Here is a 14923-nt window from a genome sequence, read left to right as displayed (position 1 = left end):
AATGGTTTCAACTCTGAGATCTGAAGAAGATAAACTGGATCCTTCCGCAAACCGTTCTAGCACAGTTTGTAGCTATTTAGCATTGAGAGACTTGAGCAAAGTTTGTTGCTTCAGTCATCCTTTGAACACTCATCTGTTGCTGGTAGAGGAATGATAATGCTGGTTTGCTGCTGACCTGCTTACAGAATGAGTCTGCTTTTAGTACAGGTATAAATAGTGAGACGGGGTTTAGGGGGGACAAAACAAAACAAAACATTAAAAAATGCTTTCGTATCTCATCAGCCGAGCCTGCAGGCATGGGCAAGACTAGATCAAACAAGGGAATCTGTTACAGGTTAGGACCAAGGGCCATGCTTCCTCCCAGACAGCAGAGAAAAGCCATACAAGCTACTCATTCCTGGTTATCCACCCCAATACACAAAGACAGCTTGGACAGACACACCTGAGTACCCCTCCAACGTTTCAAGCCAATGGAAGAGGTGAAATAGCACAGCTACTCACCGAAGGGTCAAGGGAAATAATTCTGACAGTGTTGTCCACCAGCCCAACAGCAAGGAACCGGGAACGCTGCTCCCCAGGGGGAACATTGGCCAGACTCATGCAAACGACATCGGCTGACATCTCCTTTCTCTCCGTGTACTCATTCAGCTGCCCTGACTAAGGAAGACAAAAAACCATACAAGAGACTTATTAGCTAACCAACAGGCAAAGCAGCCCCGAAATGTCTCTTCACACCTTCCCCCCACCTTTTTTTTTTTAATTTTTTAAGATAACACACATACCGGGTCCATCTCAAAGTAAACCAGTTCTCCTCCCGTCAGTGCTATCACTACTTGTCTCTGGTTCACAGCACATTTTACAATAGTTTTCTTCCCTGGTGTCTTCCATTCATTTACTCTCTTATCTGCTCGGATGTGCCGGATCCCATCTGGATAAACCTGAAGGAAAAAAAGGTGACATCAGTTCTGCATTTACCATCCCTTCACAACTCCCATCTCACTGGTGATCCTGACCACAGGAAAAGCCAAAGGCAAGCCCCACTCCTGGCAGTGGTGATCCATTAGCGATCCATTAGCTATGCCACAGGCTGAACTAGCATGAAGCCAGCTGGAAGTACTGCATCTTGAACTACAGCAAGCACTGAAGGACATTAATTTAGCAAGATCTAAAAAAAGGGAAAGGTTGAATAAGTGCCATCCTCTGCCAATCCACACCTTCAGACATGACATATGTTGCACTACTGTAGAAACCACGGCTGTGCAGCAAGCAGAGAGTGGCAGACATAAGCAGACATGTCAGAAGCAGCTTTCCATTACCTGTACCAAAGCATCATCACCAAGAAGAGAGCAGGATAAGGTGGGTGTAGTACCCAGGAATCCAGAGTCAGTCACTTCTTCTACAGTCTCTCCGATAGACAGCACCAGTGTGGCATTTACGAAGGACACGATGATATAGGCATCAAATTCATCTGGTCAAGGGAGACAGGGAAAAAAGCGTGCTGATTAAACAAATGCAAGGCTTCCCAACAAAATTAGTAGGCTGACAGATGTCTAGCAGTTACTCTTCAGCAAAATTCCTGTGATAATTACATCTGCTGGCAGTATTGTGCAAGTTCGTTCTAGGACACGCTGTCCAAAAGCCAGCCACTGCTAGACTCCAAACAATGCAAGATCAAGCCAGGGATCAAATGATGATCCACATAGAGTCAGTTCACGATACAGACAGCAAGCAAGACTCTCCTACTTTTTTTTTCCCCCCCCAAAGACAGAGCAAGGTCTAGAAGCCTTGCCCCACCTCACATGAGGAGCTGAATCCAGATTTAACACCCAATGAAGTCAAATGAAATGCTCTGCTCCAATAATTGGAACACATGGAACCCATCTGCAGAAACCACACCACGGGTGCTCTAAACAGGACACTGTAGGACCACATGTCTATCTACTGTCCACATAATAAAAGGCTGCAGAGAACAACTAGGGTGCACTGCAGCAGAGGAGCTCAGGGTTAGCCTGCTCTATCCTCAGACAGAAGCTCAACTAGCTCACATTCATACAGCCACCCACGGTCTCCTGGGATGAGAAACAATTACATTTTTGAGATAGAGCAAACACTGACCTTTACTTCTACTGGAATAAGTGACAGTATTGCAACTAATATCTCCAGTACTGGCTTCTCCCAAAGGGGACAGCTTGGGAGAGTCCAGTAGCTTGGATGAGGAAGAGCTATGCTAATCAAAATAGTCTTAAGAGCTCATTTGGAAATAGAGAAACTTTGTGGGAAACAAGGGTAGCAGGACTGGGTCAAGGGAATGCCCCAGTTTACACTAGAGATGGGGAGAGGAGAGTTGCAGTAAAACAGGATAACAAAAGTAACAGAAACAATGAAGTTGGGAAATGGAACCAGGAGCCTCAGTGGAGAATTAAGATTGCCTCAGAGAAGCAACTCCACTTCTGCTGCTGTTGTCACGCAAGCGCTATTTCTTAAAACAAAAAACCTCCCCATTTTAACCCAACTCAGCCCAAAGTTCAGACTTACACACCACAGCACAAGACAAGTAGCAGAGGTGAGGGTGTAAGAAGAGCTGTCAGTTTTTGTCCTTGAGCAGAGTTTCTCCTTAATTTGCAAGTGTGGGAGACATGGAGAAGTGGCTAACGACTCTTCAAGTAGAGAAAGAAAATAGAGAACACTGACTGGGGTGAATACAGGATGCCAGCAAAAACCATGCAGCAGCTAAAGAAACTGAGCTAACTAAAACAAATGCTTCAGGAACTGGATGCTTTTCTTATCCACCCTGTTTAGAGGGAGGTGTTGCCAAACCTGCTGTGTCACGTTTACAACAGAAAGTTCTTACGTACAGCCGAAAATATGCAAGTGAAAAACCACCACTCTTCCATCCAACATCTGGTCTACAGACCACAGCTCTGATCAAACTGAAGAGCTTTGTATAATTAAAGCAATTCCAACAGTGGTCTGTGGCATAAACTCCGTTGCTACTCTATTAAATGGTCACAGCCTATAACCTCCAATGTGCTCCCAAACCACACAAACAGAAGCGAGTCTGCTTGGGGAAATCAGAAACCAAGATATTAACCTGCACACAGAACCTGAATAGTGACGCCAACTATTTAAACACTTGGCTTAACAGGAGAACTTCTCTAATGTTAACAGCAGATGGTAAGAGTTCAGTAAGTTGTACACCATTACACACTGGTTATTTGCTATACTAAATAGCAGATTCTCCTAAAAACCTGCATTAATTTTTTCAACACCAGAAGTGCAAAAGAATTCCTCGATCTGTTTAAACAGAGATTCTAGCAGTTCACAGGCTAAGCATTTAATTCATAAATATCCTGCAGACAGGATGTTCTAAAAATTCCATTTCAAAGACCGTCGTTGCTTTCCAAACTTCTTGAGAGCTGCTGCTTTCCTCCCTGGGGACTGTCATTCTCATGACAAACCACCAAGTCCCAGTTGGAGGTTTAACCATGTGATTTGGAGCAGGACAAAGGACTCCCATTTGAAAGCAAAACAGATTCCCTTAGTACTACTCAAAATGAAAACTCATTCCTACCTCTTAATACTTTTTTAGCTCTTTCTTTCCACTGGCTTACAGTTATATTAGAGCGTGCCTTTAAGTCTGTGTCAATAATAGTGGCAAGTGCATTTTCGCATGAAGTCCAGTAGCGTTGCTTAATGCCTCGCTGCTGGAGCTTTTGAAATAAAAGGTCTGATTTACCAGAATGAAGTCAGTGAATAAGACGCATTCATCTAGATTCAAACAATGCAATTTTGGTTTAGAAAATATAGCAGCTTAGTTGAAATTAAGAGGACTAAATTGCTGGGGCACACTGAGAAGTATTCTCAGTTAGAAAAAGAAGAGATCTATAGATTTTAATATGAAAAGATATCTACTTTGCTCTGTGCAATCTTAAGCATAACATCAGGCTGCCTGGAGTTTTGAACAGATAAGACATTATTTGGTATGCAGACACAAGACTTTAGAGATGCTTATTGCTGTCCTAATTGCTCCAGTTAGTTCCTTTCAGCAAGCAATAAAGACATTTGAATGACTGAAGAACCACAGCTGGACGCACTCACTCTCCTGTGCCTTCATTACAAGTTCTCTGCAGCTTCATGCATACCTCACGATCAGTTATGAAAACATCACATTTCAGCCCATGAACTCTACACTACTGTCCTTTCTGTTATCTGTCATGAATTCAGATTGAGTTAGTCCATGAGAATTCCATTCCTACACACCAGTTCATGCCCGATAAGAGTTTTTTTTCACGCTCTGCAGCATCCGAATTTGCACCAATACAAACGCAGTCACCACTAGCTCAGAAGAGCTGGGTGAACAAACAGATAAGCAGTGACAAATTCAGGATTGTTCTCAGTTAAAACTATACTGATGGGATGACAGTACATTTTCCTGGGATTCTGTTCACTACTGCAGAGAGGCTCCGCAGCTGTGACTCACTGCACATTGTTTTTTATGCAAGTGTCAGGTAGGGATTGCAGACTGGTAGATTTTGGCTCTTTTCTATCTCCACAGCAACACACACACAGCCATCAAGCTCCCTAGACCTCAATATTTAACTGCAAGAGAGAGCTTGGTCCAAATCCCATCCACTTCTGTCTGATGGGCAGACACGTTTCATAACCACAGGGTATTCCCAAGCCAGCAATACCTACAAGTGCTTCAAGCATCCTCAATAATTTTCTCTTGGAGGTCTGCACAAAGCAGCTGGGAGCCAACCCTCAGTCTAGAAGGGAGCTGAAAACACCCCTGAAATGCACACCTCTGATTTTAGCAAGACCCAACCATTCTGCAGAGACATGCTCGACTATTTTGTTCCCCAGCGACCCCAAGATGGGAGTTGCTTTCTACTCCTCAGCTACTGAACTACAAAGACAACAATCTCCAGCCAAATAACAGCTTCTAGAATTCATTTACTGAAAAGTTCAAAAAGCTTAAGAGCAGCCCCACGATTTTGGGATTCTCTGTGGTTAACCTGTGGGACAGTACAGTAGCCCCTAGCAGTAGGTACACACCTGTGGTGATCAGCACCTCCACCACCAGCCACCTGTGGAAGAAAAAAAAAGGCTTGGTATTGGTAGTGTGTATCACCACGTACCAGCCAAGGTTAGTATTTGTGTTGAAGGCTGCAAACCTGTACATGTCTTACAGAGGCCTTGCAGCACACCGCACACTGTGGCATTGAGGCAGAGCAAGGCAGCCTGACACTGCAAACTGAACACTCAAAAAACAGCACTTGGGCAGTTTCAAGACTAGATGTGTGTTTGAAGAGGTTCTACAGTCTGATTGAAACCCACTAAAATCAGTTTTGAATTCAAAGAGTTATAACTTGGGTATCAGTTTCACATAACTTTAAACTATATTCAAAAAGCAGCGTGGCTCACAACAGCGACAGACTGCAGCCTTTCTGAAATAATGGAGGAGATCTTCATGCTGGAACCTGCAAAGTTTGGAAGGAGTAAAAAAACAGAGGCAGCAAGACTGGTCTCTTTCATGTAGGTTAGCAACAGTTCTTCATCTCCTGGAAAGTCAAAGACATCCTCTGCAACCCCAAGAGAAAAGGTTTTAAAACTGTAAGGTGATGTCAGAAGCCTCCATCTCTCAGAGGGAGCAAATGTTACCTTTTCCAGAATGCAGGAGCAAAAGTTTGTCTCTAATAAACCAGAATGCCTCTTTTAAGAAAAGCACAAATTTTTGATATGAACTGTGGAAATACTTTCCTTCTGATCCTTTTATTTCTGAGGAACATGAAGACACTTTGTGCTCAAAGCCCCTTTCGTGCTGCTTAGGCAGCACACGAGACTTGAAACACGAGCACAGGAATGGATGACAGGCCTCAGACAGCAAGGTAAACTCCACAGCAATGTTTGAAGCCAAGGTTACAGGCTCCCTGGAAGATTCACTACTCCATGACTGATTAAAAACGAGACACCATGTCACCAGAGCAGGTTAAGGTCTCCACTGCAACAAACTGGCATTTCTACATCCAGTGCACAAACCTATGGGAAGTCTTTGCAAGATTTATAAGGCACTGCCTCAGAAATAACCATGGAGACTGTTAATACCCAGAATAGATTAATCTCAGGCTTCTTAGGCGTTTCTGAGGAACTCTGTTCTTGCCCTCAAGAGAATGGTAGGACAAGGGATTACATTTCTTCTTGCACTTTGGTAAGGCAAACCCACTAATTCAGATCAGGAGAGAAAAAAAAAGACAAAACCACAAAACCACACCACAAAATCCCCCAAATAAACCACAAACCAAGCCCAAAATCCAGTACATTCTGCCAATTTCAAATCCTCACCTTCCTGGAATGAGCTGTACCCTATACACTGCTGCGTTTTTGAACAGGAGTGTGTCCTAGCCCAAACAGACTGTTTTCTTTGCAGATACGCATAGAGGGAAGTAATAAAATACAGACACTGTTGCTGATTTATCTTCTTTTTGTTTCATAATATGCATGCCACTGTCTCACAAAGAGCTAATTACTGCAGTTGTCAACACACACATAAAGAATAGCAAGTATGCTCCAACAAAAAGCATAATCGTTGCCTGTTGATGTCAGAGCAAGAACTTATGGGAAGTAGGAAAAGATGAGAAGTTCAGGAGCTTAAGGCTGCAAGTAAACAGCTGACGCAGCATATTGGGTGACAGATGCAGCTGCAGGCAGGTGCTTCTTTGCCAAAGTGAAGCATGACAATTCTAGAGGACCAGAGGGTGCCTTCTAAGCACAGACAGGTGGTTACTGATTCAAAACAACTTTTGGGGATCGCACACAACCATCAGGCAGCACCTTTCTTATCTCCTGGGACAGAAAAATGAAATAAAAAACAAGCCATACAAAACAAAAACCATTATCACCTCCCTGTGCTTTAGGAAAATACTGCATACCTTCAACATGTCTCCTTACAGTCCATACAGCATTGGGGTTACCAGGCAGCTCTGAGACGGCCATTTCAGATACCTAGAAGTAGCCAGGAACAAGATTATTTTGAAAATAGATGTTTAAGCTTGACACAGTAAGTCACCAAACCACCAGCAGTTTTTAAGCTTTCCCACAGCTGAGCAGGAAAGCTAGCAGTTCCCAATTCTGATGCTCTGTTCCTGTGCCAGATGTGCTACGGGGTAGAATAAATCCAGCAATGATACAGCAACATCAGAGTGCTGGATGATCAGCTTTAAAACAAGGTCACCCGCCCCCAGCAAAGGGATCAGCAGCAGCAGCTGGCAGAGACACCAGGAATGTTCCAGCTCAATACACTCAAGTATTAGAAAACACAAAATGCAGGTGGTTGGAGTCAACTAAACAAAAAGCCTCCAAGACCCTAACAGTAAACAGCACAACCCTCCTATTTCCAAGAAACAAGCCTAGAGAAAGTTGCTTTCTCTTCAGACTACAGCAAAAGGAGAATCCTTTCATTTCAGCAGCCTTATTTCAAGGATTTTCTCCCACTGTCCTCACGTTTCAAGCTGTTCCTCTAAAGTACTGGAAGTCTTACCTCAAGCCCATGCCTTAAAACCCTCAGAGATGACCGGGGCCCCCGACCACAAGCCACATACAACTGGGGTGTGTCTTCATTGGCCAAATCCGCTATCTGTGTGGAGAAACAGTGTCAAACAATATCCACAGAAGAGAAAACACAACTAGGCTATATATGCCATACTACTGCTTTAAGAATGTGTTTGGGTTTTTTTTTCCCCAAACACTGAAAACAGTGAAGACGCCACAGGGTGCACCATCTGCTGTCCTGAAATAATGTCAAGTTTTATCCAGACTCTCTGCAGAGCAGAGAGCTGGTTGGCTGGTCAGAGGAGCAGCACAGGACTGCTAGCTGACACTCTGTGTTCAGGCATATATTTATCAAAGGCTGCCAGGTCAGGTACCTTCAGCAGCTGTCCAAGAATTTATCAAACTTGCTCTTCTATCAGCTTTTAGTACAGAGTAAAAACTATCATGCATCTATGATAAATTCCTCTGTAAATCAGAAAAACTGACTTATGAATGTAAGCTTGCTGATGGCAATGTACCTGACAACATAGAATAGGAGACAAACTGTCCAACTCATCCACCAGCACCAGGTTCTTGAGAGGTCGTGGCTGAAAAAAGAATGTATCTCCTTCCTCAAGAGGCATAGCTGAAGAGAACTCTGGCTCCTCATCATCATCACCCAGGTGAGCTATCTGGTACAGGTAACTTGAGACAGAAAGCAAAAGCAACAGCATGTTCAGTGCAAAGCTCATGCAGCAATCAAGTTAAACTTCAGAGGAGAAAAATAAAACCAGAAATACAGACTTATTTACTCCCTGGTTTTAATAAAGCTGCAACTAATCCGGCTTCCTCAGAAGCCTGGTTTTATAACAACTGAATTCAGATTCACTCCAGTAAACTGGCTGGAGCTCCCCCAGGTGGCTGACTGCAGATACAGTCAGAAAAGACTACAAATAATCTCCATTCCTGTGAACCCCCCACTTAGACACTGCTAGGGCATCTTCAAAGGTGTGCAAAGTCTTCCTGGAGTCTGTAGAATATTCTGGAACTCCAAACACGGAGTGAGAAAGCCCTCAAGTATACCTCTGTTAAGGAAAGGACCACAGTTACTGATAACAAACCCTGTCTCCAAGTGGGCCATAACACACAAAAGTTTAATGAAAACTATCAAACTAATCAAAAGATAATTCATCTGGATGCATGATGGACCCTATATTAAATGCAAGTGCTCAATTCTTCCAAAACCTACTGCAACAGCACGTAATTTTTTGATCTCTGCACAATAATATCTAATCTGGGTTCAAACAACAAGAAAATTCCCCACTCATAGTCTAAACCAATTGTTCTGCTCAAGCCATGCGATCAAAGCATTAATTTACCCATTAAAACAGAGGTGTTGTCTTTATTATGTTCAGTAAGTTCAAGGATCAGTTTGCAATCCTGAACAGAAACAGTCTGCTTCAGGGGAAAAATGCTGATGTAAAAATGTTTACTCACTGGTTTCCAAATTCAGATGCCACAAAGAGAAACCCCGTCTTCAGCACGCACATGGCAGCAGCAACAGGAACAGTGTCAAAGTACTTCAGTCGAATCTCTGTTACCTGAAAGCAGAGGAAGGCATGACTGTTGCTAGCAAAGTACTAGAGCTGTACATGTGTGATTTAATACGAAGCTGCCTTGCTATCCTCTCCAAAGAAAGGCAGGATGAGAGTGGGCCAGGCATAACCACATCAGTAGCCCGGGGCAGCAGATTATAAATCACACAGTCCAGCAGACTATTTGAAGACAACTCAGGCAGCGTGTTTTATTCAAAGACTTTCTGGCTTTGGTAACACTGAGGCAACTTGGAAAAAAAAAAGCTGTGAAAATAGCATGCTGTCTAAAAGAAAGACATTTGCTTAACTGAACACCAGCCACTACCCAACATGTGAAAAATTAACTGTCCTGAGCAAATCTCTACATTTGATGTGGTTGCAATAGCTCTTGGTAAAACATCCAAGAACAATCTTAAGACACTTAAAGATAGTACACAATCATCCCTTATACTAAATTTGACATGCACAGATGAAAGAGGAAGTAGCATTCAACACTTACTCAAAAAAATCTAACTGATTCACTGCAGCAGAAATCTTTCAATTGCAAAAGATTAGGACAAGCAGCAGCGAGCCACTTCAAGCTCGCTATTTCAACCCATGGACTCATTGACTGCAGCATGTCAATATTCAATTAAGAGATGAAAGGGATCACATCCTGTGATCAAGAGAAACTAAGTTCCCCAGAATTAGTTTCTGGAATACCCTCTAGCACATTCATGGACCATCTTTTGAAGAAAGGACTGACTGCAGAGCATCTAAAATATGACCAAGTGAAACTGCAGCATAAATTATCACAGGATTTGCAAATCTAGTGCTGTGTCTCTATATTAAGGAGACACCAGTTACAGCTGCGGGTATAATTGTATTACAAATCAGGTAAAACACATGCCATGACACAGCTAAAACCACAATATTAAATATTTATCACTTTAGAGAGACATAAGGACCCCTCAATGAATGCTTTTATTGTTCTTCACGTGATGCTTACCATGTCTTCATCAGTCTCCAGAGTAATTTTGAAGATGTCTCCCTGCTCCGTCTGGGCCAGGAAGAAGAACATGGACTTGGTCTTATGTGTAGCAGAGCAGACAAAAATCATTCCTCTCTCTGGGTCATCCAAGTCATTCTGTCAAGAAAGAAAGAGGAGCTCACTGGTGGAAAAGACTTAACCAGCAAGTGCAGATGTGATTTCACCGACTGAAGTACTTTGATTTCATGGGTGCCTTAAAAGCCAACAGTATGTGAGGAAGCTTTCAACACAAAGCACGTTCCTTCCATTACACCCAGAGTTAAGCCTTGGTACATCTCTGCCTCAGAATGAAATAATTTTTGAAAACACTGTGCCTAAGCATCCCCCCTCCTATCTCTTTTGTCCTCCTCCCTCAAAAACTCTTACATATTACAGCCAAGCACAGAGGCAAGGGCAGCAATCCAAATACATCTGGTTTTGAGCACCTGAACCACAGCACGTGTCCAAAGCACTGTCAAAGCACACAAGAATTTCCAATAGCAAAGGAGGAAGGAGCAGATGCAATGGAGCAGATGTTGAATTCACCTGCGTAGACGACGGCAACTATGACTCACCATCTCAAGTAATCCTGTCTTACTCTGACAGAGCTGCCACACTGGTGCCTGATCAGAGTCTTTGGAGTATCTCCAGCATAAATCTCAGAGAAGAGACATGAACCAAGCTCATCACTTCAGGCTACACCCACTCCCATCTTCCCTCACAGGTAACACATACAGCTAGGAAGGTAAATGATAGGCCAACACACTTTTAACTCCAAATGTCAAGTATTCATTTAGCACTGACAGAAATAATCTTCAAGAAAAGGTAGAAATCCCAAAATTCTCACCCGTCTCCTGGGAATCGGGCATCTGATATCAGGCTGGTCACCAAAGTTTTTGTAAGTAATATAGTTTTCAGAACAGATCAGCACTCCGCTAGGTCCATCAGAACCACCAGGAACTGAAACACAAAAAAGAAACATTACTATGAGAAAAGCCCCTACCACAGATCCGACTGCCTGCAGAACGTTTATCTTGGTTTTCTTTGAAACAACATCACTGTCATTGCTCTCCATCACCCTACATACACAAATCTGCTCTTATTGAAGGGCAGACAAGACCGAGTACAGCTTCCTGTATTGGCCTAACAGAACAGATGAAACTGAGGGACCAGGAAGGAGAAAAAGGAAGGATGCAGCTTCAGATAAACTGGCTGTTTTATCCTTCAGGGCTTTTTCTTGTCTAGAAAGCCATGACGTGCCCAAAATACCACACTAACAACTCATCAGCTAAACACAGCCCTCAGGTTACTGGCATGTTTCCTTGCTGTCAAAAAAAATATACCAGATGGTTTTCTGACATATCTTTAATTTTTAAGTATGTTTTTTTTAAATGCTTCTATTGAGATCCCAGCATAGCAAGAGATATCATCAAAACAGTAGTGGGGGTCAGATCCAGCCCAGTATTTGGTGTCTGACAGCTGCTTACAGAAGATGCACTAACAAGGCAAGCATACAATGATGCTCTCCTAGCTTAGCATCCTTTGTGCTTGGAGAAGAATCTGCAATGGTTCATCACCAGAGATGTTAGGCTGGCTTTGCATTCAACTCCTGTAAGTTGGCTTAAATCCATGGATTCACCTACTGCCTTTTGAATGCATACTACCTGATGGACTCCTGTGCAAGAGTACAACAGCTCCTATGCATTACCTAAAAATACATGCTTTTGCATCTACTACAAGCTAAATTCAGTTAATATCTCTTAGCTTGGAATCCAGAGAATATCCAGAATACATCTAAACAACAGATATGAGGAACACTTTCAAACCACAGCTCTACTTATGAATTCTTGCATATTTCCATGTGTGAACCACTACTCATTACCTGACCCCATGGTCAATTAACTTACACTAATGGCTCAGACTCCCCCACTGAAACAACTCCTAAGATGTAAAGCGTATTGATTCTGTTTCCCTGGGGAACAGAAACCAAGTAGATCCATGGAAAAATGACTGAGTGGCCAGGTGGGCAGTACCTGTTATAAGGAAGTTGCCATGCTCTTCCAAAGGCTCACTGTATTTTCTAACAACGTGGTTCAAACCCAAGTCCAGTTCATAAAATGTCAAGGTCTGCTGTGTGTTGGCTGCTGCTTCACCTGTTGGATCATTGTCTGCTTCCTAAAACACAACACATGAAGGCGTCTTTCAAAAACGGTATTAAGAGAGGAGTGAAGCTCAAACATTGAGAAACAGTTCTGAATAACATTAGAATAAAGTCTTGCTGGAAGACGCACAAAAGAAGGTTCAGTGGAAGAAAACATGCACATTTGCAGTTGAATGGCAAGAATTTGAGAAGAATCACCAAGACAGAAGAAACCTTCCTGTTCTGACTAAAGGTAAGACAAAAAGCAAGCAAGCTCATAAATGAAAATTGTCTCAGACAGCAAAGGCAGACAAAGTTCTCCACCCACCAACAGATTAAGAACAAAATATTAACAACAAAGCTCAAAAGACAGCAAAGGGAGATCAAGTTGTTCTCACCTCATAATCCATTTCCAGACAAGCAAACATTGGGTTTTCAAATCCCACATCAACTCCCACCACATGATAGACCAAGGTATTTGCCTTGTGGGCTTCCAGTGGGGAGGAAATGGTGAGACGAGCAGCAGCATCTCTGTTCAAGATGTACACCAGCTTCTGCTTTTCAATAGCACCTGCAAGCACATCACCCAGAGATCAAGGCTGATCACACCTGCATGCAACGTCTATAGGAAACTTTGCAAGAGAACGTCAGTGTTACTTCTGCTGTTGAAGTTCACCATTGGTGTTTATGCCACCAATTAACTTTGATGTCTCATTTTTCATCATTTCAGGCTGCAAGCACAAATGATAACTACAGCTCTCTAAAGCTGAAGATTGACCCTTTGGGCTACGTCCATCTCGTCCAATATTCAATTTACAATGGCTACAAGGCAGATCTGCTCATTCCTTGCACAACACAAGAGATGTCAAACTGCAGGGACACAACAACAAATTTAAAAAGGCAGCCAGATGTTTCACCATTCAAAGCCATTTGGCAAGGTGACCTTTTCTTAGTAATATTTTAACTAAAAGATGCATTCTTGCCTGATACACAGCACCAGAAACAGTTATCACTCTTAACTACCAACATTAATAGCACAGCTGTGACGGTGCTAACTTCTCTTCCATGGAAGCAAGACTTGCTAGAAAGGAAATAATATTATTTATTGTTATTATTTATTGTTAAGCCACCTGTCATAGCAAGTCCCTGCTCTCAGTGTGCAGGAAAGCAGTATCATACAGAGCTGCTACAACAGAGAGACTTCATGTACCAAGTAACTAAGACAGCTCACAGTAAACGTCATTAAAATATCACCCAAGTGGTCTTCTACCTGTGAAGCCTGATCAGGAATGCAGCTAGCTGTCTCCATGAGACATCTCAGAGAAGAGACATGAATGCATAACATCATTTCAGGCCATGGGAGCTGACTGACCACGCTGTAGCACAGACGCCTGCAATCCCAGTTTCTTTCCCAGACATCACACTTCAGGGCTCTGCACGCCGCTTGGCAAGCTGGCCCCTTTCCAGATTGTTTTGGCCCAGCGTTAGAATTAATTTGTGCAATTCCATCAGCATCAAAGAACTAATTCTAATGCCTGCATTCTCCTCGACATGTCTCATTGTTGACGAGGTCGCAAGCACGACGAGAAAAACTTATCTACACAGTTGCAGATAAGCAGGCACTTCTTTATTTGCAGCGCTGGGGAACACAGAGGAAGACCCTCAAATTGTGTTCCGACGCCCATACAATTTCACAAACTATTTATACATTCTCTAACAATAGCAGAATCATATGAATATGCATAAGATGATCACCTTTTACTACTCCCCTTACCCTGATTGGTTCCCCGTTATCACCCCACATAAGACACTGAACTACCCCCTCATATGATTTTCCTACCCCTCATATAATTTTTGACATAGAAAGAAAAGAAGAGTTATGGCCCATTTTTCGTATACCCGTCTTGAGCACCTGTATACACATATCCCACCATGGCCTATTTTTCTTATGCCCGTCCTGAACACCTGTATACAAATATCCCTCCGTAGTCCATTCTTCTTACTTCATAGAGGTCAAAGTGATCTTTTAGCTCTGGTGCTAAGACAAAGGCCTACTTTAGCCAGCTAAAATTTCTTATGCCTATAACATCATAACCTAACAAAGTGCCCGAGAAGAAACACTTCCAATTACACCTCACTCCAAAATAAATATCCACAAGACAGGGAAAACAAAAGAGAAGAAAACGAGCTGACAGACTGACTTACTGATCATGACAGCACGGCCCTTTGGGTCCACAGCCAAGTACTGGCCCGGAACAATTCTGCGACATCCGCTCTTGCCAAAGGTTTCCTGATGAATCTTCTCAAAGACATTCTTTGAGGGCTGGTACTCCAGAATAACGATGCGTCCCGAATCGCTGCCCACAACGATGTAGTCCTTGGTCCCACCTGTCAGCCTGAAGGCCATGAGGGAGCGAATGACTCCGAACACCTCCACTGTCAGCAGGGTGTGAACCTTTCCCGTGTTGGGATCAGGGCGGAGCAACTCCAGGATCTTGCCCCGGGAAACAACAATTTCTTGTTGTTTGGTTCCTAAAAAACCCAAAAGAACGAAGAAGAGTTAGCAGCAACGTGGCAGAACACGGCTTCAAGCACTATAAAAAAGAAAATAAAACTTCATCACACAAAAGAGCTTTATGGTTCACAGAATCA

The 14923-nt window shown here is 42.9% G+C and overlaps 1 protein-coding gene across 1 annotated transcript in view; it reads right to left on the bottom strand.

Moving 5' to 3' along the window:
- SF3B3 (splicing factor 3b, subunit 3, 130kDa) overlaps nucleotides 1–14807 on the bottom strand; it is a gene marked incomplete at its 5' end in the record, with an annotated part of 27548 nt that extends 12741 nt beyond the window's left edge. Inside the window, 12 exons of the mRNA XM_010185545.1 lie at nucleotides 502–657; nucleotides 783–938; nucleotides 1317–1468; nucleotides 6930–7002; nucleotides 7538–7633; nucleotides 8067–8232; nucleotides 9025–9128; nucleotides 10111–10248; nucleotides 10979–11091; nucleotides 12165–12306; nucleotides 12670–12842; nucleotides 14477–14807. Coding sequence (XP_010183847.1) covers nucleotides 502–657; nucleotides 783–938; nucleotides 1317–1468; nucleotides 6930–7002; nucleotides 7538–7633; nucleotides 8067–8232; nucleotides 9025–9128; nucleotides 10111–10248; nucleotides 10979–11091; nucleotides 12165–12306; nucleotides 12670–12842; nucleotides 14477–14807 — 1800 coding nt within the window. The remainder of the gene's footprint in view (nucleotides 1–501; nucleotides 658–782; nucleotides 939–1316; nucleotides 1469–6929; nucleotides 7003–7537; nucleotides 7634–8066; nucleotides 8233–9024; nucleotides 9129–10110; nucleotides 10249–10978; nucleotides 11092–12164; nucleotides 12307–12669; nucleotides 12843–14476) is intronic.
- Nucleotides 14808–14923: the final 116 nt, after the last annotated feature.

This window comes from Mesitornis unicolor, unplaced genomic scaffold, assembly GCF_000695765.1.
Source record: "Mesitornis unicolor isolate BGI_N332 unplaced genomic scaffold, ASM69576v1 scaffold18585, whole genome shotgun sequence".
NCBI classification, from domain to species: Eukaryota; Metazoa; Chordata; class Aves; order Mesitornithiformes; family Mesitornithidae; genus Mesitornis; species Mesitornis unicolor.
Note: the sequence above shows the minus strand (reverse complement) of the source record. Positions and strands in the feature narration are given on the sequence as shown.